This window comes from Mytilus trossulus, chromosome 10 (genome assembly GCF_036588685.1).
Source record: "Mytilus trossulus isolate FHL-02 chromosome 10, PNRI_Mtr1.1.1.hap1, whole genome shotgun sequence".
NCBI classification, from domain to species: domain Eukaryota; kingdom Metazoa; phylum Mollusca; class Bivalvia; order Mytilida; family Mytilidae; genus Mytilus; species Mytilus trossulus.
Window position 1 is genome coordinate 71,984,945 of NC_086382.1, and position 26,561 is coordinate 72,011,505.

Below are 26,561 nucleotides of genomic sequence, written 5' to 3' on the forward strand. Positions count from 1 at the left end.
TTTCGAAATTTAAACTATTTTTGAATAACTTATAATTTAGAGCTTTTGGAGAATTCTGTACAGTAGCATACCATGTCTGTCTGAACTGGTCAGTTAGTCTTAATTTAACAGTATCATACAACCAGTTTTTACTTATAAAATATTTAGTGTTCCATATATTTGATAGTCCACAATTATCAAGCACAGATTTTACATTCTTGAACCAAGCTATATTTCCATTATAACTACCAGTAACAAGATTGTATAGAATAACAGGAAGTTTCTTTTTTTCCCCAGTTACAAGCTTTTCCCAATAATTTATAGTACGTAATTTAATAAAAATATTCAATGGGAATCGGCCAAGTTCCCCATATATCATAAAATCAGGCGTGGACTTTTTAAGATTAAGCAGTAATTTACAAAATTTTAGATGAACACGTTCTATAACAGAGGTGTTACCCATTCCCCAGACTTCACACCCGTATAATAATATAGGCTTAACTACTTTATCAAATAGTTCTAGCTGGCTTTTAATATCTAAATTATGTAATCTCCCCTTTTTCAGAATATCGTACATAGCCCTTGTTGCTTTATCAGCTTGTGCCTTTTTTGCTTTTGTGAAACTTCCTGTTCTAGAAAATAATACACCAAGATATGTAAATTCTTCAACAATTTCTAACACAATATCAGCATATTTAAAACTAACATTTTGTAGTGGTCTACCTTTAGAAAAAATTACTATTTTGCTTTTTGGGATATTGACTTTTAATTTCCATGTATCACAATATTCCTTTAAAGCGTCTAATTGTTTTTGTAGATCTGCTTGTGTTTCTGACATAAGTACAGTGTCGTCTGCGTACAATACAACAAACAGTTTTAAATACATATTTAGCTCATTCTCTATCTGATCTGATAAAGATTTCAAACCGCTTATATTTTTGTTCTGAAAAAAGCTTTCTAAATCATTTAGATAAATAGAAAAAAGTATGGGAGATAAATTTTCTCCCTGTCTTACACCTACATTACATGGAAAGTAGTCTGAATATTCTCCATCACTGAAAATTCGTGATTTCACATTTTTATACATATTAAATATAGTGTTATACATCTTCCCATTCACTGTATGTAAAATGAGTTTTGACCAAAGACCAGATCTCCAAACTGTATCGAAAGCTTTAGCAAAATCAATAAAAGCACAAAAAAGTTTTTTCTTTTTTTGTCTCAGTAATTCAAATAAAATATGCAGAGTAAATATGCTGTCTATAGTGGAATAACCCTTTCTGAAACCAAACTGGTTTTCATTTAACAACAAATATTCTTCCAAAAAATTACTCAATCTTAAATTCAAAATTGACGTAAAAAGTTTACCCATACAGCTTAATATAGTTATAGGTCTGTAGTTTTGGGGATCTGACTGGTCACCTTTGTTTTTATAAAAAGGTATAACATTACCAACAAGCCAAAGTTCAGGCACTTTTCCAGTATCAAATACAATATTGAACAGTTTAACATAGATTGGCATGAAAATCTGAGAGGTGCTCTTAATATATTCATTTATGATGAAGTCATCGCCACAAGCTTTGCCATTTTTAAGATTTTTGATGCATTTAAAAATTTCATTTTCCGTAATAGAACTGTTTAATAACGAATTAAGTTCGTTATTTTCATCTATAATAGTTTCTTCACCAGCGTCAGGATCTGACGAATTTAAATTTTTGAAAAATTCAAAAAGTATATCAACAGGAATATTATTCCTTTTTTTCTCTTTATACGAGTTCAATATCTTCCAAAATTCTTTAGAATTACTTTTTTTTAAAACATTCATCTTTTTTCTCATGGCTTTTTTATGCTTATTAATAGAAATGTTCATTTGCCTCTTATATTCACGTTCTGTATTCTTCATCTCCTCTCTTTTTAAACATGTTTTATTGCATTTATATCTTCTTTTTGCTATTCGAAAGCACCGCCTTTTTTCCCAACATATTTTGTCAAACCAAGGTTTAATAACTTTTTTTCGACATTTCTTTTCATGTCGTTTATATGTAAAAGATCCAAACACCTTTTCGGCTGAATCCAGCATTAAACCATTTACAGATTCAACTATTTTATTAATATTTTCTTGAGCCAGTATACTGGTATTCAACATAGTTAAATCATTATTTAATTGATCGATTTTATTTCTATCGATATTTCTCAAAAATTCGGCTTCTTTTTCACAATCCCATTTTTTGAAGCCCTTTCTTTCATGGCATGTAAAATCGTTTATTAAAATATCATCGCATTCGACGATGTTATCAATCGAGTTGAAGACTAGTTTACAGTTCAGAGGCGAATGAACATCGGAAAAAAGAGCAGAAAAATCAAGTACAGACATATTTACAATACATGATAACAAATTATATGTACAAATAAAATAGTCAACCACACTTGACTGGCGACATGTAAATAAGCCTTCTTTATCACCTTCAACCCTACCGTTTAAAATAAACAGATTGTTATTTCTACACATTTCTAAAAGTAGATTGCCATAGTGGTTTTTTGTCTTGTCGCAACTATTTCTAAAACGTGACATATGAAACTTGTGTAAATTGTTTGAAAAATCAATATTAAAATTATCTGATGTGTCATGATTGGTATTTGTTATTTCATAGAAGTCTAAATTGGCAGCAGTTCTGCTGTTAAAATCACCAGTAAGCAAAATAGACTCATGGTTTGCTGAAAATTTTAGAAATTCTTGTTCAAGTATATTTATTGAATCTGGTACCTTATAGGTAGAATTTTCGGGTGGTATGTACACTGTACCAATCATAACATCTTGTTCTGTTTTTAAATAATTGGCTGAAATTTTAACCCAAAATACTAAATTACTATCTGTTTCTATTGTTTGCACATAATTTTCTAATTCATTTTTATATCCAAATGCAATACCACCTGATTTGATTTTTGATTTAGTTTTTCTATTTTTCAATTTAAAAGTATAACCTGGTATATCAACATTATCAAAATCATCAGTTTTTGTTTCTGTCAAGCAGATAAAGTCATAACATTTAATGAGTTCTATAAATTCGGGATATTGCATTCTGGTCATTATCCCACAACAATTTAGTGACAATATTTTTAAGTCTAATGAACTGTTGACATTTTTACAGATATTTTGTCATAACTTGTTTTTCTGTTATTTGCACATCCTTGTTTCTTCAACATATTAAAATCTCCATTGGAATCCTAGCTGTCTGGGTTAGGAGTCGAAGATATGCGTCGACGTCGTTTCCGGTTTTGATGGTGGTCCGGTGTGCGCATTTGAGATGCGAGACTGTCAGTAGGTTCTATGTCCGAAATTTGGTCGTTATACATTTCACCATCCACGTACAAAATGTCTCTAACTAGCTTAACTGTGTGTCCTTCTATGCGTTTCTGTTTCATGACTGGGTATAGGCTTTTGCGTGCTTGTTCAATTATTTCAGGGAACTGTTGATTAACCCCAAACGGTTTTCCTTTAAGCCTGTATGTATTTGAGAGCGATCGTGCCAAATCTTTGTAATATAAGAATCTGGCCACAATCGGTCTAGGGCGTCCGCGTCTGCCTGGTTTGGCACCATATCCAAATCTGTGAACATTGCCGAATTCTATTCTGTGTGTTATATGTAGGAACTGTTGTATAAATGTTCTAATAACTTCTTCGGTGTTTTCTCCTTCGGTTTCCGTCAAACCAGTAAAAACCAAGTTATTCTTCATTGATCTGCATTGAAGGTCAATAACGGTGCTTTGTAGAATTTCATTTTCTTGTTTTGCGTTTTTGACGACTGCTTTAATTTCATTTCTCAGCTCCAAAGTGTTATCTGCAAGGTCATTTGCTACTTTACTAATGGATGATTTAGCCGATTTTACATCTTTTACGTTGTTTTCGTGATTTACCTTGAAATCGTCCATGAAGTCGCTAATTCCCTGTAAGTTATTATTAGCATCAGTTTGGATTTTTTTCATATTTTTAACTTCTTTATTTAGTTCAGTGTGATCATGTTTTATCTGGGACATTTTTCCATCGTTGCTATCACATCTACTTTTTAAATTTTTAATTTGCCCTTCAGCTTCTGCAACTTTGGAGTTTATTTCAGTGAATTTTGTTACTAAATTTGTCAAAGTTCTGTTCATTTGATTAACTTGTGACATTCCCTTTTCGATAGTTGTAAGTCTTTCATTTATACCTAGCATTAATTGATAGACATTATCTAAAGTTACGCTTTGTTCTGGTTGCCCGTATAGAACATCTCTGCTGGTATTTAACATTTGGGAGGTATTGACATTTTCTTCGTCCATTTTTATCCACTCGTATAGAGCCTCAAATTGCTTTGCGACACTTGACTACAGTTCAGTTTAATTTTCAATACCCCCGGGTTACAGGTATGGTCTCTAGATTTTACGAATGTTATGAATGGAAGACAATATCACACAAGTTTAAAAAAATAAATCTGAAAATGTCATTTTCTATTATTAAATCAGATAAATTTTCCGGGCGGAAGGTCCCACAACTAAGCATAAATAGAAGCATCTACGAATTATCCATAATTATACATCATATATAGCAAATAATTGACTTATCTGAGGAGCCAAAAATTTTACGCCTCCATCTTACATTCGTATTCTCTCCTATAATTATATGATTGGCAGCTTTAGTATAACGTTGGACACATGTAATTATGTTTTATATTACATTAAAACACATTTCTGTATGATTGCACCCACATACATACATGAGATAATGCCAGTGTATTTGAAAGACATGAATTTCAAAAAAAGATAGAAGTAAAATGATTTTCATTTTTGATGGAATGTTCTGCATACATGTATGAGGAAGCACGTACTGAATGTAAAACAAAACTTATATATAATGATCGGACAGTTGTTTTGGTGGATGTGTTACGAGTCTGAAAATGTTGATGGCATTGTTGCTGCTTATTTGTTGCACTTTTGTGTACTGCTATGTCGTTATTTTCTGTTATTTCGTTGTTTTCCTCTTATAGTTGATGTGTTTCCCTTGGTTTTAGTTTGTAAACCGGATTCGTTTTCTCTCAATCGATTTATGACTTTTGAACAGCGGTATACTACTGTTGCCCTTATTGATATCTGATTGTCAGCATGTTCTATTTCTCGTTTTTGAATAAGAAAATATATCATTATAGTTACTAGAGATACATTTAGTATATATGTATTATATAAAACAAGAAACATGTATATTCCTTTTATTTTTTATAGACCTTCTAGTATGACGGATAGCTGGATGTTCATTTTCTTTCAAAGTAACATATCTTGAAATTACTTTACAATGATAAGCAAAGGTGTATATATTAATGATCGGAAACGGGCCATCTAATTGAATATAATAAAGTATTCATATTCCCTTTCATATAAACTATTTTACTAATGAAAGTTTATTTTATGTGCGTGTTTGTATTGCTCTCAAAATAAGCGAAAACAAATCTCTTGAAACATTTGTCAGATGACAGTTTATACATGTAGTGTCTTGGTTATTAAGCATATATATTATTGTGTAGTTCATAAGTAATTACTTTTCTTCAGTGAAAAGAGCCATGGAGACAATTATGTATGGAAACCAACAGAATTCAAATAAACAAGTGAAAAAGAGTGACCCTAGTATGCCACTCCACGAAGACATTCCAGATGTTAATGCCGCAGTATTACCTGATGATGGTGGCTCAGTTGAAGCATCGAAGGCTGAAGATATATCCGAGCCAAAATCAGATGAAACTCCAGTAGATGAGTTAGACACAGTTTTAAAAGACGTGGAACTTAGTGACAAGGAAGAACATGTCGGATCTGAATCATTATCAGAAGACACAAGCAGTCAAACAGAAGACGATTCAAATATTCCACCAGCAAATGCAGAAGCTATTGAGGAATTAAAGAATACGATGGGAGAAGAGAGTCAAGGGGATGATAGTTCTGAAAAACAACCAATAACTGATGTTTCATCTTCAGAGGAACAAAACTATGGTAATTAATAACACATCTTTAGAGATAGAAGTGGCTTGGGATTTTCAATCATTTTATAAGGTGTAATACCCCCATTGAATTTTCCCTATTAGTCTTTCGTAAATTTGTACTTTTTAGAAGTTATCTACGTTTCGAATAATGAAATACTTGGCATGAGTAAAGTTTTATCCTGTCCAATACTATTGACAAAATGTGACATTCATTTCATTGCATATGCACATAACTATCACTTGAATTTAATCGATCAAATTTTCAGCCCTTTGTACCCGTGTATAAGCTCTAGTAACCATAAGCTCATCATAGATACCAGGACTAAATTGTGTATATACGCCAGACTCGCGTTTCGTCTACAAATGACTCATCAGTGACGCTCGAATAAAAAAAAGTGCAAAAAGGCCAAATAAAGTATGAAGTTGAATAGCGTAGATTCAAGTTTCCACAATATTATATAGAAACAACAAATAAAAAATTTAGTGGTGTTGGGAAACATCCAATATATTTGTTCATGACCCAGAAATTGTTAACTGCAATTAACTATCGGATTAATTTCCTACAACTGACACATTTAAAGAACATGTTTTTTAACCTTTATCGTATTCAACCGGATAACAAAGTTATTTAAATGAACTATTTTAATGGCTGCATTGCTTTATATACATTGAAGGTGGCACGGTTGTATTTCCTGGCACGTAGTGCTAATTATAGCATTTTTGGAATTTTCAACATTGCCCAAAATTCTTCATACACATTTAACTGAAATACTTTCATAATACTATTCAGAAATTGATTTAAATATGTATGTTGACTGTGTACTTCTTTGTCTAGCTTGATGAACCTAAGGCAACTTGTGCTTTCAGGTCTTTCATTGTGCAGTGAATACAAAATTTCAAAAAATTCTCAAAAATCGTCTTCAACTGTATGTTAATTTATTTCATATTTTTTTTCACTGGATATCATCCCTCCGTTTGGGAAAAATGATTAGCAGATACTATAGTTTTTCCAATCATACTGTTCAGATGCCTATTTAGTTTTGAGATTTTAATATATTTCTGATGTACGTTAATCATTCAACTTTGATATTTCTTTTCCAGATAATTATGACTTGTTCAAACTATATCGTGAGTATCAAAATATGATAAAAAACTACAGACCTCTATATGATGTTAATAACTATAGAAAACGACGAATGGCTATCAGGAAGCGCCGGTTTATGGGCCGATCAAGAGAACGAGCCGTGAAAAGGGCTCATCGTAGCAAAAGAGATCTTACTTACCCGGAGGAAAGTGAACTCTACGAACCATATTATTATCCAGAGTTGTCTTATCCTAATTCAGAAAATTACGGTTATGGAAACCCGTATGAAACACAAGATCAGATGGAGCCTTTAGAGGAACTATTGGAAGACAATGTGCTGCCTTACCCAGTAAATTCATACGACGAACCATCATGGTACGATTACAGACCAACGAATTACGAAGGTGACGAGGGAATGTATTTACCAGTTAAAAGACAGAGCATGCTGAGTTTTGTCCCTGGAAATAGAAAAAGGTCATCGCCATACTTTTATCCTGTCAGTGAAGAACCCGAAACACATTTTGGTGCTTTTGTTCCTGAGAAGAGGAACTATTTTGATACATACGGAAGTCTTGTAAGAGCTGCAAGACTTTTAGCAGCTAGACAGGAAGAAAGAGACCCAATGCAGGTCAGTAAGATATTTAGAGTGAAGAAATCTGTAGAGGATCAACTACATAAAATCCTGCCTTTTTAATATCAATCAATCAACCTGTAATTAGATATTTGGTATTCTGCAAATGGATATATCTAATGTTTAATGATTACCGGTTGGTGTTTTGTAACTGTGGTGACTCCAAGTCTGGATGAAACCTCTGACTGATCATACAAAACCCATTTGTAATCGTTTTCTTTTTCGTCGAAACAATGGTAGTCTAAATCCCAGAGAGCCTTAGTTGAACATCGTTTCGAGCTATTCATATATTATATCGTCCTTCATAAGAATTATTGTAAAGTTAAAGGCGACCTGGTCGAGACCGTCGTTCATTTTTATTTTATAACACAATTGGAAGAGAACGGATTCGAAATTTCCTCTGCATCAATGGTGTTGTTCATTGGTGAAATTCAACGTTAATTTGTTGCGACATTGAAACAATGTTTCCATATATTAAAAATTAGCATTTAATTGGGTTTGTTTGCTGGGGGAAAAAACTTAACAAATACCGAACTCTAATACAAATTCAAAACGGGATGTAAAAAAAAATGAAATATATTCAAACGCTATTAATCTATGTTACAAGGTGAAAGCTGCCATATTCCTAACTTTTTGTCGGCGTTTTTCAAAAACTTATTCTATAGCGAATCAAACCTCCCTGTATGACTGCTGTTTATAGTTTCGTTATTTTGACAGCATCAGGTGAGCAACCCTAGCAGACATAAAGGTACCAATAATTAGGATTTGACTGGAAAAAAAACATACATCACAACTGAAACGAAAATCAAACAGAACCTAGTTTCTAGCATTGGCATCAACTAAATAAATATCTATTAACCTGATAAATTTTTTTCAGTTCAAGGGTTCGCGTTTGGATGTGTTGGGTCTATGATCAAAATCTCAAGTATATGTTATAGCTTAGGATTGGTTATCCCATCGAGGTACATGCCTTTATTTGTATCGAACGATAAACGTCGACAAGAGCAATCGACAAAAAGGTTTGAATTTGACATCCCTTTTGGTAAAGGTTTCATACATTCTGATACGCTCTTGATATATCTTGCATGTGTATTGGGGTTTGGCGAAGCTACACAACATTACAGATTAAAGTATTAATTCATTTGTCTGACGCCAATTTATAGCAGTTCTGACTGTAAATTATTTATTCTGAATTTATCTGCAGATTGACGTTTAATTAGATTATAACTTTTGAATTATTAACAACGTAGTTCTTTAATAGAATTTCATCGTATGATGAGGGTCGTGACTTATACCTATCGATTACGACTTAAATCATTACTTTAACGGAAATGTATTCTCTTTAGTCGTCCAATGGGTCATTTGTGTTAATACTTCTATCAATTTGTGTTGCAAATTGAACTTAATACAGTCTCATAAGTATTATAATGATATCTTTACTAGGTATATTATCTGTGAACTCTATCAATAAAGAGTTCGATATTGATTGATTACAATAAAGATAGTCATACTTAAAGTCATAAGAAACCTCAAATTAAAAAAATTAATGCATATGTTTTTTATAACTCAATGGATAGTTTTCATTATAAAATTTATGTACATATACTTTTTTTCTGAAGAAAATTCTTTAATTTATTCACATTTAGAAGAATTTAACTTTAAAGTCATACTTAAAAATATTCGATGAGAATGAAAACATTTCTAATTACATAGAACTACTGAAATATATTTGGTCTTACATATTAACCATTGTAAAAGAGGAAAAGACTTTAATCAATGTAAATAAATAACAAAATATATAGGTTTCTACAGTATGAATATTTCGATATTTTTGTATACCATTGAAATGAAACAACTCTGTCAAGGAAAATAAATGGTTATTTCGGATCTTCCTAACCTTCTATAATTTTTAATATCAAGCCGACGTAGTATTGATATAAAAGACGATGAAAATAATTAATATGTACAAATCCAAACATAAAGCACAATTCGTTCCTTTACTTCAGATAAATCGGGTGGTTTTCTTTCCATGTTTCATACCATAAACGATGATAGCCTTATCCTTTATAACATAATTTGTCCTAACGCTTTGTCTGTATGTACTTTCTAGAATACTCGGAGTATTTTTTCTATAAGACTCATTTTCTTAGAGACGAACAGTTTTGTAGGTTGTTTGAAGTGATTATAAAGAAGATTGCGTCTGCAGAGACCGTTAATACTAGACAGTTGATCGTTCTGGTGGTCGTTAAGGGTTGATCGGATTCCCAGACATAATTCAAATTACAAAGAGAACAATCTTTATTATACACAGCATAGGTATTAGTAAAATGAATATCACCGTGGTAATTTTATTATCGCTTTAAAACAATGGCACCAATTATGAATAAAAGAACTATTTCTCTAAGTTCTTGTGATAACATTGAGAAATGGAACAATAGTGTACATTATAATGAATGATATATAGCTGCGAATTCATTTGTTGGTATACTAGATACTCGTTGATTATGGAGAATATTGTTCTGCCTTCATGAAAGAACTTTGAAGGAAGATTAAAATGAATAAGTATGATTCTATAACTCTATTTTTTGTATAGATAATGTCCTTCTAATAGATTATTCAAAGTTCAATGACTATGTTGAACGTATGTAGCCTAATAAAGGATACAAGAGATATATTTAAGTCAACTGCATATCTTAACTTACATTCGAGAGATTTTCAGCTTTCAATCGAATGATACCTACTGAATTACTGAGTTCGTATTTATAAAAATTGATGCAACATGGGGAGCATGATCTGCTTACCCATCCAGAGAATCTGTGATTTCCATCTTGTTTTTCTTAGGGTTTAGTGTTGCTAAGTTATTTTTATTCTTTTGGTATTTTTGTAAGACTTTTGTTTTACCTTTTGATTTTTATTATCTTTTTGCATTGGCGTTGTCAGTGGATTTTTGACTTATTAGTTTCTATTAATGTCCCTCTGGTAACGTTCGCTCTCTATAGTAGTCGACAGTTTTATGTTAAGATAATGAACCCTGTCCAGCTCTCATAAATATACAACAAGTACGTGGTTTGGTAAATATGGATGGCATGGTTGACCACGCCACATCAGGGTATCGGAAGTAAGGAATTGTTTCTTGTTTAGTTTCAGTTTGCCTTTCAAAACGGACTATACGTTAGGGTTTCGTTGCGATATGGCACATAATTGATAACATCAACGTCATTTGGACGACAGTTGTTAGATGCTTCATTGGCCATGGTTCAACATCCCCTTATGGGATGTCGCTTTACATTCAAACTTGAACGACACATAAGGGTACAATCGTTATTGTTGTGGTCAAACATTGTTAATCTTTAATTTTGGGAAACCGTATTTGACCTGATCATGCTAAATAAAACACACTTACACAGATTCTGCTTTAAGAGATACAGTATTGTAAATGCTATCTTACATTTGGATCTAAGTGGTTTTATGGATTTTCTTTATACAAAGAAAAACTAGCCATGTCTGATGAGATTTTACAAAAACGACAAGATACTGGAAATTTGTTCTTCGCTTGGTTTTTCGTTTGTTACATTTTTAGACTGGGTTCTATAAACTTAAACCAACCTAACTTTTAATAGTATGGAATTGGTAAAAGGGAAAAATGCTTATGTGGTTCAGGCATACATGTATAAGCCTTAACTATACTAAATAAATTACGACCAATGACATTACTTAGAATGTGACATATAAGGTGTGTCTTGAAGGGAATAACGATTTCCAAAGTAGAGAAGCGTGCCATTGAATTTAATTTTATTCTCAAAAAGGCTAATTAGCAGTTTGAGTGGTATTAACTTGATGACCAGAATAGTTTTTAGAATGACGAAGGGTTGTGAATAACAGCTCTAATACAATAAACCGATTTCCAATAGGAGATACATTTATTGCTAGTTTGGAATACTAGGGATCGTATTCATTATTAACCATTCCTGTATAAGAGAGATTTAGCAAATAAATGAGAATTTGTTTTTTAATCAGAATATTCATTAATGCATGTTGACTCCAGTTTTCTATTTTATCAGTGATTCCCTGGTTATATCAACACTAATATAACTGGATTTGGAACCATTGTACGACTTCTATTGCGTGATTTTAAGTAATTCTTCCTTATCTCACGTAATGAAATCAGAACGTCATAATCTGGCAAATATATCTTATTGATAACATTTTTAGACCTGAAAATATAAATAACATTGTCAATTCCAGTATCGAAGATAAGACTTGTTTTCTGGCATTTATTGTATTTTTGACACATAAATCTACATCGGCAATCCTGTGCCATAACCAGAGCATTCGGATCACATGTACAGAAACAGTTATGCTAGCCTTTTATAATAATTCAATAATTGAATGTATAAACAAACCTCCGTTTAATAAACGATCATATTACTGAGATCTTGCAAGGCATAACGTCACAATATCTAAAATACACCGAGTACCCAAATATGTACATATTCGACAACATTAGCTGCGACAATCTTACAAGTGTTCTTTAAGACTTTAAACTATTTGTAATTCTATGATTTAAAACTATACACATCTTTCAATATAGGTACGCATGTTTAGATATACAAAAAACGTACACAGTATATATCAACCATTCACTGAAAAAGTAAAATGCACGGAAACGTCGTCATACGACCTTCACAAAAAGACATCTGTTAAAAATAAGCAAACACAATATGTTACAAACATTTTTTTCTAATAGAAAGAATATCAAGCATAGACTAATGTCAAACTGTTCTTTATATTTGAAGAAATAAAATAAAACATCAGTTATCCGATTTTTAAGAATGTGAATTTAAGATAAGATGTGATATAGGTTCTCGATATTACGTACAAAGCCATAGATCGTTTGGGGTCCATTTTTCTATGACTCAATACGGATCAAAATCATATTGGAATAACTTTAAAGTTAAGAAGTATAGGTTTACAAAAAAACACTATTTGGGTACCCTCGCTTTAGTAATGTTACACATACACATTTTAGATTTTGATTTTGTCATTCGATAAGGTACTTTCCGTTTTGAAATTCCCTTTGTGTTCAGAGTTTTTGTTATCTTACTTTACACTCATAGATCGATGTCTTTTAGATTTTATGTATTTGGTTAATCAACAACCACCCACATAACTTTTTATTTATAGGTTATATATAACATCGATTCGGTAACAAATTCATCAAAATGCGACATTGAATAGTTAACGCCTTTGGATAGGGAGAGATGTTATAATAACGTGAATGTAATTTAATTCTCATGAAATATTTAATGTTGGTGAGTTTCTTGCAAAGAAACTATCAAAATTAGCGTTTATCACCGTATTTACTTAAAGATGCCTTGCTCAATATATTGATATAAAATTACAGGTTACATGTATTATTCGTTTATCGACTGGTTGCAGGCAGTATTAATTGTGCAGTTTTTATCATTTATTTATAACCATTTATATGACTCATTCGGTAAACCTTATTGCTCCTTATCTATCTCAGTTTTGTGTTTGACATAACAGGAATAAAAAAATCCAGTAATGAAAAGGAAAGATATTTAGAAACTTTGAATTTTTCGAAAAACTAAGGATTTTCTTACCCCAGGAGTAGATTACCTTAGCCGTATTTGGCACAACTTTTTTGAATTTTGGGTCCTCAATGCTCTTCAACTTTGTATTTGTTTGGCTTTTTAACCATTTTGATCTGGGCGTCACTGATGAGTCTTATGAAGACGAAACGCGCGTCTGGCGTATAAAATTATAATCCTGGTACTTTTGATAACTATTTACACCACTGGGTCGATGCCACTGCTGGTGGACGTTTCGTCCCCGAGGGTATCACCAGCCCAGTAGTCAGCACTTCGGTGTTGACATGAATATCAATTATATGGTAATTTTTATAAATTTTCAGTTACAAAACTTTGAATTTTTCGAAAAACTAAGGATTTTCTTACCCCAGGAGTAGATTACCTTAGCCGTATTTGGCACAACTTTTTGGAATTTTGGGTCCTCAATGCTCTTCAACTTTGTATTTGTTTGGCTTTTTAACCATTTTGATCTGGGCGTCACTGATGAGTCTTATGTAGACGAAACGCGCGTCTGGCGTATAAAATTATAATCCTGGTACTTTTGATAACTATTTACACCACTGGGTCGATGCCACTGCTGGTGGACGTTTCGTCCCCGAGGGTATCACCAGCCCAGTAGTCAGCACTTCGGTGTTGACATGAATATCAATTATATAGTAATTTTTATAAATTTTCTGTTACTAAACTTTGAATTTTTCGAAAAACTAAGGATTTTCTTACCCCAGGAGTAGATTACCTTAGCCGTATTTTGGCACAACTTTTTGGAATTTTGGGTCCTCAATGCTCTTCAACTTTGTATTTGTTTGGCTTTTTAACCATTTTGATCTGGGCGTCACTGATGAGTCTTATGTAGACGAAACGCGCGTCTGGCGTATAAAATTATAATCCTGGTACTTTTGATAACTATTTACACCACTGGGTCGATGCCACTGCTGGTGGACGTTTCGTCCCCGAGGGTATCACCAGCCCAGTAGTCAGCACTTCGGTGTTGACATGAATATCAATTATATGGTAATTTTTATAAATTTTCAGTTACAAAACTTTGAATTTTTCGAAAAACTAAGGATTTTCTTACCCCAGGAGTAGATTACCTTAGCCGTATTTGGCACAACTTTTTGGAATTTTGGGTCCTCAATGCTCTTCAACTTTGTATTTGTTTGGCTTTTTAACCATTTTGATCGGGCGTCACTGATGAGTCTTATGTAGACGAAACGCGCGTCTGGCGTATAAAATTATAATCCTGGTACTTTTGATAACTATTTACACCACTGGGTCGATGCCACTGCTGGTGGACGTTTCGTCCCCGAGGGTATCACCAGCCCAGTAGTCAGCACTTCGGTGTTGACATGAATATCAATTATATAGTAATTTTTATAAATTTTCTGTTACTAAACTTTGAATTTTTCGAAAAACTAAGGATTTTCTTACCCCAGGAGTAGATTACCTTAGCCGTATTTTGGCACAACTTTTTGGAATTTTGGGTCCTCAATGCTCTTCAACTTTGTATTTGTTTGGCTTTTTAACCATTTTGATCTGGGCGTCACTGATGAGTCTTATGTAGACGAAACGCGCGTCTGGCGTATAAAATTATAATCCTGGTACTTTTGATAACTATTTACACCACTGGGTCGATGCCACTGCTGGTGGACGTTTCGTCCCCGAGGGTATCACCAGCCCAGTAGTCAGCACTTCGGTGTTGACATGAATATCAATTATATGGTAATTTTTATAAATTTTCTGTTACAAAACTTTGAATTTTTCGAAAAACTAAGGATTTTCTTACCCCAGGAGTAGATTACCTTAGCCGTATTTGGCACAACTTTTTGGAATTTTGGGTCCTCAATGCTCTTCAACTTTGTATTTGTTTGGCTTTTTAACCATTTTGATCTGGGCGTCACTGATGAGTCTTGTGTAGACGAAACGCGCGTCTGGCGTATAAAATTATAATCCTGGTACTTTTGATAACTATTTACACCACTGGGTCGATGCCACTGCTGGTGGACGTTTCGTCCCCGAGGGTATCACAAGCCAAGTAGTCAGCACTTCGGTGTTGACATGAATATCAATTATATGGTAATTTTTATAAATTTTCTGTTACAAAACTTTGAATTTTTCGAAAAAATAAGGATTTTCTTACCCCAGGAGTAGATTACCTTAGCCGTATTTGGCACAACTTTTTGGAATTTTGGGTCCTCAATGCTCTTCAACTTTGTATTTGTTTGGCTTTTTAACCATTTTGATCTGGGCGTCACTGATGAGTCTTATGTAGACGAAACGCGCGTCTGGCGTATAAAATTATAATCCTGGTACTTTTGATAACTATTTACACCACTGGGTCGATGCCACTGCTGGTGGACGTTTCGTCCCCGAGGGTATCACAAGCCAAGTAGTCAGCACTTCGGTGTTGACATGAATATCAATTATATGGTAATTTTTATAAATTTTCTGTTACAAAACTTTGAATTTTTCGAAAAACTAAGGATTTTCTTACCCCAGGAGTAGATTACCTTAGCCGTATTTGGCACAACTTTTTGGAATTTTGGGTCCTCAATGCTCTTCAACTTTGTATCTGTTTGGCTTTTTAACCATTTTGATCTGGGCGTCACTGATGAGTCTTATGTAGACGAAACGCGCGTCTGGCGTATAAAATTATAATCCTGGTACTTTTGATAACTATTTACACCACTGGGTCGATGCCACTGCTGGTGGACGTTTCGTCCCCGAGGGTATCACCAGCCCAGTAGTCAGCACTTCGGTGTTGACATGAATATCAATTATATAGTAATTTTTATAAATTTTCTGTTACTAAACTTTGAATTTTTCGAAAAACTAAGGATTTTCTTACCCCAGGAGTAGATTACCTTAGCCGTATTTGGCACAACTTTTTGGAATTTTGGGTCCTCAATGCTCTTCAACTTTGTATTTGTTTGGCTTTTTAACCATTTTGATCTGGGCGTCACTGATGAGTCTTATGTAGACGAAACGCGCGTCTGGCGTATAAAATTATAATCCTGGTACTTTTGATAACTATTTACACCACTGGGTCGATGCCACTGCTGGTGGACGTTTCGTCCCCGAGGGTATCACCAGCCCAGTAGTCAGCACTTCGGTGTTGACATGAATATCAATTATATAGTAATTTTTATAAATTTTCTGTTACTAAACTTTGAATTTTTCGAAAAACTAAGGATTTTCTTACCCCAGGAGTAGATTACCTTAGCCGTATTTTGGCACAACTTTTTGGAATTTTGGGTCCTCAATGCTCTTCAACTTTGTATTTGTTTGGCTTTTTAACCATTTTGATCTGGGCGTCACTGATGAGTCTTATGTAGACGAAACGCGCGTCTGGCGTATAAAATTATAATCCTGGTACTTTTGATAACTATTTACACCACTGGGTCGATGCCACTGCTGGTGGACGTTTCGTCCCCGAGGGTATCACCAGCCCAGTAGTCAGCACTTCGGTGTTGACATGAATATCAATTATATGGTAATTTTTATAAATTTTCTGTTACAAAACTTTGAATTTTTCGAAAAACTAAGGATTTTCTTACCCCAGGAGTAGATTACCTTAGCCGTATTTGGCACAACTTTTTGGAATTTTGGGTCCTCAATGCTCTTCAACTTTGTATTTGTTTGGCTTTTTAACCATTTTGATCTGGGCGTCACTGATGAGTCTTGTGTAGACGAAACGCGCGTCTGGCGTATAAAATTATAATCCTGGTACTTTTGATAACTATTTACACCACTGGGTCGATGCCACTGCTGGTGGACGTTTCGTCCCCGAGGGTATCACAAGCCAAGTAGTCAGCACTTCGGTGTTGACATGAATATCAATTATATGGTAATTTTTATAAATTTTCTGTTACAAAACTTTGAATTTTTCGAAAAAATAAGGATTTTCTTACCCCAGGAGTAGATTACCTTAGCCGTATTTGGCACAACTTTTTGGAATTTTGGGTCCTCAATGCTCTTCAACTTTGTATTTGTTTGGCTTTTTAACCATTTTGATCTGGGCGTCACTGATGAGTCTTATGTAGACGAAACGCGCGTCTGGCGTATAAAATTATAATCCTGGTACTTTTGATAACTATTTACACCACTGGGTCGATGCCACTGCTGGTGGACGTTTCGTCCCCGAGGGTATCACAAGCCAAGTAGTCAGCACTTCGGTGTTGACATGAATATCAATTATATGGTAATTTTTATAAATTTTCTGTTACAAAACTTTGAATTTTTCGAAAAACTAAGGATTTTCTTACCCCAGGAGTAGATTACCTTAGCCGTATTTGGCACAACTTTTTGGAATTTTGGGTCCTCAATGCTCTTCAACTTTGTATCTGTTTGGCTTTTTAACCATTTTGATCTGGGCGTCACTGATGAGTCTTATGTAGACGAAACGCGCGTCTGGCGTATAAAATTATAATCCTGGTACTTTTGATAACTATTTACACCACTGGGTCGATGCCACTGCTGGTGGACGTTTCGTCCCCGAGGGTATCACCAGCCCAGTAGTCAGCACTTCGGTGTTGACATGAATATCAATTATATAGTAATTTTTATAAATTTTCTGTTACTAAACTTTGAATTTTTCGAAAAACTAAGGATTTTCTTACCCCAGGAGTAGATTACCTTAGTCGTATTTGGCACAACTTTTTGGAATTTTGGGTCCTCAATGCTCTTCAACTTTGTATTTGTTTGGCTTTTTAACCATTTTGATCTGGGCGTCACTGATGAGTCTTATGTAGACGAAACGCGCGTCTGGCGTATAAAATTATAATCCTGGTACTTTTGATAACTATTTACACCACTGGGTCGATGCCACTGCTGGTGGACGTTTCGTCCCCGAGGGTATCACCAGCCCAGTAGTCAGCACTTCGGTGTTGACATGAATATCAATTATATGGTAATTTTTATAAATTTTCTGTTACTAAACTTTGAATTTTTCGAAAAACTAAGGATTTTCTTACCCCAGGAGTAGATTACCTTAGCCGTATTTGGCACAACTTTTTGGAATTTTGGGTCCTCAATGCTCTTCAACTTTGTATTTGTTTGGCTTTTTAACCATTTTGATCTGGGCGTCACTGATGAGTCTTATGTAGACGAAACGCGCGTCTGGCGTATAAAATTATAATCCTGGTACTTTTGATAACTATTTACACCACTGGGTCGATGCCACTGCTGGTGGACGTTTCGTCCCCGAGGGTATCACCAGCCCAGTAGTCAGCACTTCGGTGTTGACATGAATATCAATTATATGGTAATTTTTATAAATTTTCTGTTACTAAACTTTGAATTTTTCGAAAAACTAAGGATTTTCTTACCCCAGGAGTAGATTACCTTAGCCGTATTTGGCACAACTTTTTGGAATTTTGGGTCCTCAATGCTCTTCAACTTTGTATTTGTTTGGCTTTTTAACCATTTTGATCTGGGCGTCACTGATGAGTCTTATGTAGACGAAACGCGCGTCTGGCGTATAAAATTATAATCCTGGTACTTTTGATAACTATTTACACCACTGGGTCGATGCCACTGCTAGTGGACGTTTCGTCCCCGAGGGTATCACAAGCCAAGTAGTCAGCACTTCGGTGTTGACATGAATATCAATTATATGGTAATTTTTATAAATTTTCTGTTACAAAACTTTGAATTTTTCGAAAAAATAAGGATTTTCTTACCCCAGGAGTAGATTACCTTAGCCGTATTTGGCACAACTTTTTGGAATTTTGGGTCCTCAATGCTCTTCAACTTTGTATTTGTTTGGCTTTTTAACCATTTTGATCTGGGCGTCACTGATGAGTCTTATGTAGACGAAACGCGCGTCTGGCGTATAAAATTATAATCCTGGTACTTTTGATAACTATTTACACCACTGGGTCGATGCCACTGCTGGTGGACGTTTCGTCCCCGAGGGTATCACCAGCCCAGTAGTCAGCACTTCGGTGTTGACATGAATATCAATTATATGGTAATTTTTATAAATTTTCTGTTACTAAACTTTGAGTTTTTCGAAAAACTAAGGATTTTCTTACCCCAGGAGTAGATTACCTTAGCCGTATTTGGCACAACTTTTTGGAATTTTGGGTCCTCAATGCTCTTCAACTTTGTATTTGTTTGGCTTTTTAACCATTTTGATCTGGGCGTCACTGATGAGTCTTATGTAGACGAAACGCGCGTCTGGCGTATAAAATTATAATCCTGGTACTTTTGATAACTATTTACACCACTGGGTCGATGCCACTGCTGGTGGACGTTTCGTCCCCGAGGGTATCACCAGCCCAGTAGTCAGCACTTCGGTGTTGACATGAATATCAATTATATGGTAATTTTTATAAATTTTCTGTTACTAAACTTTGAATTTTTCGAAAAACTAAGGATTTTCTTACCCCAGGAGTAGATTACCTTAGCCGTATTTGGCACAACTTTTTGGAATTTTGGGTCCTCAATGCTCTTCAACTTTGTATTTGTTTGGCTTTTTAACCATTTTGATCTGGGCGTCACTGATGAGTCTTATGTAGACGAAACGCGCGTCTGGCGTATAAAATTATAATCCTGGTACTTTTGATAACTATTTACACCACTGGGTCGATGCCACTGCTAGTGGACGTTTCGTCCCCGAGGGTATCACAAGCCAAGTAGTCAGCACTTCGGTGTTGACATGAATATCAATTATATGGTAATTTTTATAAATTTTCTGTTACAAAACTTTGAATTTTTCGAAAAAATAAGGATTTTCTTACCCCAGGAGTAGATTACCTTAGCCGTATTTGGCACAACTTTTTGGAATTTTGGGTCCTCAATGCTCTTCAACTTTGTATTTGTTTGGCTTTTTAACCATTTTGATCTGGGCGTCACTGATGAGTCTTATGTAGACGAAACGCGCGTCTGGCGTATAAAATTATAATCCTGGTACTTTTGATAACTATTTACACCACTGGGTCGATGCCACTGCTGGTGGACGTTTCGTCCCCGAGGGTATCACAAGCCAAGTAGTCAGCACTTCGGTGTTGACATGAATATCAATTATATGGTAATTTTTATAAATTTTCTGTTACAAAACTTTGAATTTTTCGAAAAAATAAGGATTTTCTTACCCCAGGAGTAGATTACCTTAGCCGTATTTGGCACAACTTTTTTGAATTTTGGGTCCTCAATGCTCTTCAACTTTGTATTTGTTTGGCTTTTTAACCATTTTGATATGAGCGTCACTGATGAGTCTTATGTAGACGAAACGCGCGTCTGGCGTATAAAATTATAATCCTGGTACTTTTGAAAACTATTTACACCACTGGGTCGATGCCACTGCTGGTGGACGTTTCGTCCCCGAGGGTATCACCAGCCCAGTAGTCAGCACTTCGGTGTTGACATGAATATCAATTATATGGTAATTTTTATAAATTTTCTGTTACAAAACTTTGAATTTTTCGAAAAACTAAGGATTTTCTTACCCCAGGAGTAGATTACCTTAGCCGTATTTGGCACAACTTTTTGGAATTTGGGGTCCTCAATGCTCTTCAACTTTGTATTTGTTTGGCTTTTTAACCATTTTGATCTGGGCGTCACTGATGAGTCTTATGTAGACGAAACGCGCGTCTGGCGTATAAAATTATAATCCTGGTACTTTTGATAACTAAGTAGAATACTTTAAGAAATGCGAATTCTTTGTTGATGTAGAATGCTACAGATATTCCTTTCTGCTTTATAGCATCTATAGTAATAAAACATATCAATGCTTTGAGCTTTCCTTTCAATGAGTTTGTTAGGGTGAATAATAATTGTAATAACGATCTTGTCTTAAACAAATTTATCAACACCATTATAAATTGATTGATTGGTATGTTTTTTTTGTAATTTTTGTTATATCTTTTATGATTTTTTGCCTTTGTTAATTTAAAATTCATCAATTCATGTAAATTTTTATATATTCGCCTTTGATTATTATGATGAACATTGATTCTCAATACTTCAATTGCTTCAATTTTTATAAAATGATAAAAATGAATTTGATAATTTGCATTTCAATCTCTTCTTCAAAGTTAACATGAAAATACAATATAAGATTGACACACTGTGGTGCGGAAGACGTCGAAACTGCATTGATTTTAACATTTTGCTGTAATTAGTGCCATTACTTTTATACAATTTTAGTCCTATAAATTAGTTTTAAAGATCAAAATTAGTTCTCAATTAGCACGAAGGAAATTGCAAGCCGTCTCCATATTTTTTTATGACGTCAAAGCTTATCAATGTGCTAAACATCTCGCATTCTTGCCAGCTAATCACTAAATAATTTGCAAGCATAATGTTAAACTTTGGTAACTGAATTAATGATAATTTGTTTCATAATAGGTAAGGGTGTTCATGTTATAAAATTGGTTCTTAATGTAATCAGGTTAAAGTAAAAAATAACAAAATGAACGTTTCTACATACGAACTGATTCAAAACACAAAAACTAAAGTAGCAAAAATAATGCCAAGGAAATTTCAAAACGGAAAGTAGTTATGGCAATATAAAAACCTCAAACACATCAAAAAAAATGAAAACAGCTGTCATATTCCTGACTTTGTACAGACTGACTGTTCATAATTGGTGCAAACTTTATATAACAAAATCCGAGCATATACAAGGTAATCCCATAACCTGAGTCACTTACCTAGAACAAATTTGATAGATTGAATTCATTAGTTGTAGTGACAGTCATCTTTCCTAAACCTATAAAGATTTCCCGTAGGTTTGAACCAGATCATCTTGGTGATTTTTTATATATTTATGGACAATAACGGTTACCTTGATAAGGAATGAATTAATGATTTCCACCACTTTATTTTCTAGTGTGTCTACCCATACTGTTTACAGTTATTTTGTATTTATCTTATTTTCAAGATAAGTATCAAACGCATGAAATGGTAAACAATAATATTGTTCTCTATTGGTAGTTATTTCTTTCAAAACATAATAACGAATTAAGTTTTGTTTACAAATCTTTAAATATTCATTAAAAATATATCAAAACAATAAAATGGGTGAACATACAACTTGACCCCAATGACTTCTTTAAATATTGATAGTGTTGTTGTTTTTTAATTTATGATTAATTTTTTAATTTGCCAATTAAAAGGAAAATTTAAGTTAACACAGCTTCATTAGTTTGCAGAATATGATTACAAATTGCTTGGTTAGGAAGTACATACTTCTTATTTATACAACATATATTGTATGTTGTTCATCATAATAGTTATGAAGGAGTCTTGGGGTCTTATCTGCATGCCTATATTTCTGTCTCTCTATTGGAAATAAAACAAAACAAAAGAAAGACACTTACATGGGTGACCATACACATTGAACGGTTATCACTTCTATAAATGATGGTTATGTTGACTTATTTATTTTCAGAACTTATTTGATGCAAACTATGGTTGCAATGTCATTTTAAAATGAATTTTTCTTATTTTACAGGGCTATGAAGAATGGTATTGAGAAGAAACACTAATTGCGTCAAGCACCTGTTAAACTTGTGATATGGATTTTTACAGTTAAATTGTTCATAATTCGTAGAGAGGATCTGATACTTGATATCTATGTTGTTTTCATCTGAAATATGAATCACACATTAACTTGATCATTGAAAATTTTATTTCTTACCTCAGATAAAATGGCATGGGATTGTACTTCAAATGAAAAGTCAAAACTTATATTGAATTTATTTTTGTCCTGTTTTACCAATAAATCATTATTTTTCACGACTGTATCGTAAATATGTCAACTTCTGGAATGTTACTGGATTTTGAATAAAAGCCGCTTTTTCAACATGTTAAAAATAACTTACTAGATAGTTGCCTCAGTATATGAAATATAACATTTTACATCATAAGTCAACAGTTATCAATGGTACCAGGTTTATAATTTGATACGCCAGACGCGCGTTTCGTCTACATAAAACTCATCAGCTGTGACGTTAAGTTCAAAAAAGTTAGTAAGCCAAACAAGTACAAAGTTGAATAGCATTGATGACCCAAAATTCCAAAAGGTTGTGCCGAATACGGCTCAGTCAATGTCAGATCATATAAAAAAAGATCAAAGCAATGGTATCAATCTGGAGATGGATAATAACCATGTGAAGATAAAAGTACAGATGTTTCGAAAAATAAATGCTTTCGTTTAGTATTTGTTGTATTTGTCGTTCTGAAGTCAATAATATATAATAAGAACCTAGAAGGGATGTTCTCGTTGTGTTGAATATCCATTGGTGAGCTTAAGCTGTTTTTTCCTCTTTGGTACGGTTGCTGTCATATACCAAGTCAGAAATATGACAGTTGTTATCAATTCGTTTTATGTGTTTTATTATGTATTTTTTCCGTTTGATAAGGGTTTTCCATTTTAAATTTTCCTCGGTGTTCAATATTTTTGTGATTTTACTTTTTTTTTTTTTTTTTTTTTTAAATATTTTCATTCTTAATTTTATCCTTAAATACTGGCTGAGGAGGTAAAAGTTCGATAAATACATTCGAAATATTTCAATGTTTGATAATCGACGATATTTAGCATTTATAAAGTTAAAAAAAAAACTGATAACACCAGATAAATACTATAAGGAGCTGTACAGATTGCGTTGTAAATCACATTCCTGTTAAACGTTCCACGATCTCGTTTTCAAACAAGACCACATGGCCGCCGATAGCAAACAAATAGATATGTTGGAGAAAAATAATAATCAACAATCAGTTGAAATTATAATAAAGAGAAAAATAAGGCAATTTGTTAAATTTAGTTATAGATATGATATGAAGAAAAGTGGATGGAACCGGTGATATAACGAATCGAACATAATCGTGGTCTTATAAGAAACAATAATAGAAGGATTGAAATGAAATTACATTAATGCATGCCTTAAAACAAGTGTCTTATCACTATTCGAAGCTTTAAATAATTCAAAGACAAAGACCTGTCATATACACTCAAGTCTTAAAACAAAATGAAATGCATCGATTCAACTTTCGAAGTGAAAACTTCAATTTTACTATATATTTTTCCGTTTGAGAAGCAGTTTTAATTTGTTGCTGAAACTCCATTATATAGTTTTAACTGAAAAGCATACAATATATGATAAGGCCCTAATGGAATGTTGCTACACATAATCAAATATTTCTCAACATTTAATTTTATGTTGGTACAAAATTGTAACTGTTATTCGAGCGTACTTCTCCTTGTTAAATGCATATCCAGATACAAACAGACTGTTGATTTAAGTTATTCAACATATAGAATAGCTTTTTTATCTGTTTTTTTATAACATCTCCACAAAGAAAACCCTTTCTTAAACTTTTATATAGATTAAATAATTCTTTGTTATCCCGTAATAAGATACACATTTCTTACATTAAAAACATTTTTTTTTTATAGAAATCGTCTTCTATATACTGATCCTCATTCTATCCCGTATTTGAACTAAAATGACACTGTTCTAATATAAAAAGACAATTCTTTATTGAAATCGTCTTCTATATACTGATCCCCATTCTATCCCGTATTTTGAACTAAAATGACACTTTTCTAATATAAAAAGACAATTCTTTATTGAAATCGTCTTCTATATACTGATCCCCATTCTATCCCGTATTTGATCTAAATGACACTTTTTTTTTAATTAAAAAGACAATTTTTTATTGAAATCGTCTTATATAGATATACTGATCCTCATTCTTTACCGTATTTAACATAAAAAGACACTTCTTTATTGAAATCGTTTTATATATATATACTGATTCTCATTCTCTCCCGTATTCAATATAAAAAGACACTTTTTTATTGATAAATAAAGGCAACAGTAGTATACCGCTGTTCAAAACTCATAAATCCATGGACAAAAAACAAAATCGGGGTAACAAACCAAAACCGAGCGAAACGCATTAAATATAAGAGGAGAACAACGACACAACACCGAAACGCAACACACACAGAAACTGACCAATCATCAGACAAAACATCACAAGAATAACAAATATAACATGAAAACCAAATACATGAATTTGGGATAGACAAGTACCGTGCCACGTCTTATCTCAATATCTCAAAAATAAGAGAAAACACAAACGACTCAACGTTAAAATGCAACACACAGAGAAACGAACAATAATATAACAATGACCATCTTCCTGACTTCGTACAGGACACTTTTAAAGGGGAATAAAAGTGGTAAATCGTCTTCTATATACTTATCCTCATTCTATCCCGTATTTAATATAAAAAGACACTTTTTTTAATAAATAAAAAGAAACCCACTTCTTTATTGAAATCGTCTTATATATACTGATCCTCATTCTGTCCCGTATTGTACATAAAAAGACACATTTGTTTATTGAAATCGTCTTATATAAACTGATCCTCATTCTATCCCGTATCAAACATAAAAAGACAGTTCTTTATTGAAATCGTCTTATATTTACTGATTCTCATTCTATCCCGTATTCAGTATGTTTATTTAAATCGTCTTATATATACTGATCCTCATTACATCTTCTTTTCCCGCAGTATAAAAAGACACTTCTTTATTATATTACGGGAGAGAATAAGGATCAGAATAATACACATCTTATGACATTTTTTTAAGAAGATATAAAATCAAATCTTTCCTTTGTTTATATAAAAAATAGCGTACTTTTATATATGTTGCATATCGTCATTTTTCTTTACTTCCGTATGGGATAGAAACACGATGTAGCCAGTTCATTTTATTTTGCATTCGAACTACATCATGACATATTTGGGTTTCTTTCTACCATGTATTGTGTTAAATGCTTAGCATGAATAAGGATTTGGTATTCTTTAATAATAATAATCATTATACCAACCTTACTGTACAAGGTGCACCTCTTCTGCAATGATAAACAATCTTGAAAATCCAAACCTTATGTAAAACGTCTAAGGTCACATATAAAACAAAACAAAAAAGACCAAAAGTAACGCAAAACCCGGACAAGAATCAGACTTATGGATGAAAAAGATAAAATCCTGAATGTAAAACGATTCCAAAGTAGCAACTACAGTATACTTGCAACATGTACATTATACCTTTGTATTTATATTTACATTGTTCGTCGAAATACATTGTTATATGTTTTAAGACTAGCAGTTCAGTTTTTATATATTGAGAGGTATTTGGTTTTGAATTATGTATCGACAATAAAAAAAAATATGTCATTAACGATACTAGGACTAAAATAATGTTTTTAAACCGAACACCTCATTATGTTGT

At 33.3% G+C, this 26,561-nt stretch overlaps 1 protein-coding gene across 1 annotated transcript in view; it reads left to right on the top strand.

The window, feature by feature from the left end:
- The window catches only part of LOC134688486 (uncharacterized), a 41,770-nt gene extending 18,721 nt beyond the window's left edge, over positions 1-23,049 (top strand). The window contains exons 3-5 of the mRNA XM_063549249.1: positions 5,557-5,991; positions 7,083-7,693; positions 22,766-23,049. Of these exons, the coding sequence (XP_063405319.1) occupies positions 5,557-5,991; positions 7,083-7,693; positions 22,766-22,786 (1,067 nt within the window). The 3' untranslated portion in view covers positions 22,787-23,049. The remainder of the gene's footprint in view (positions 1-5,556; positions 5,992-7,082; positions 7,694-22,765) is intronic.
- Positions 23,050-26,561: the final 3,512 nt, after the last annotated feature.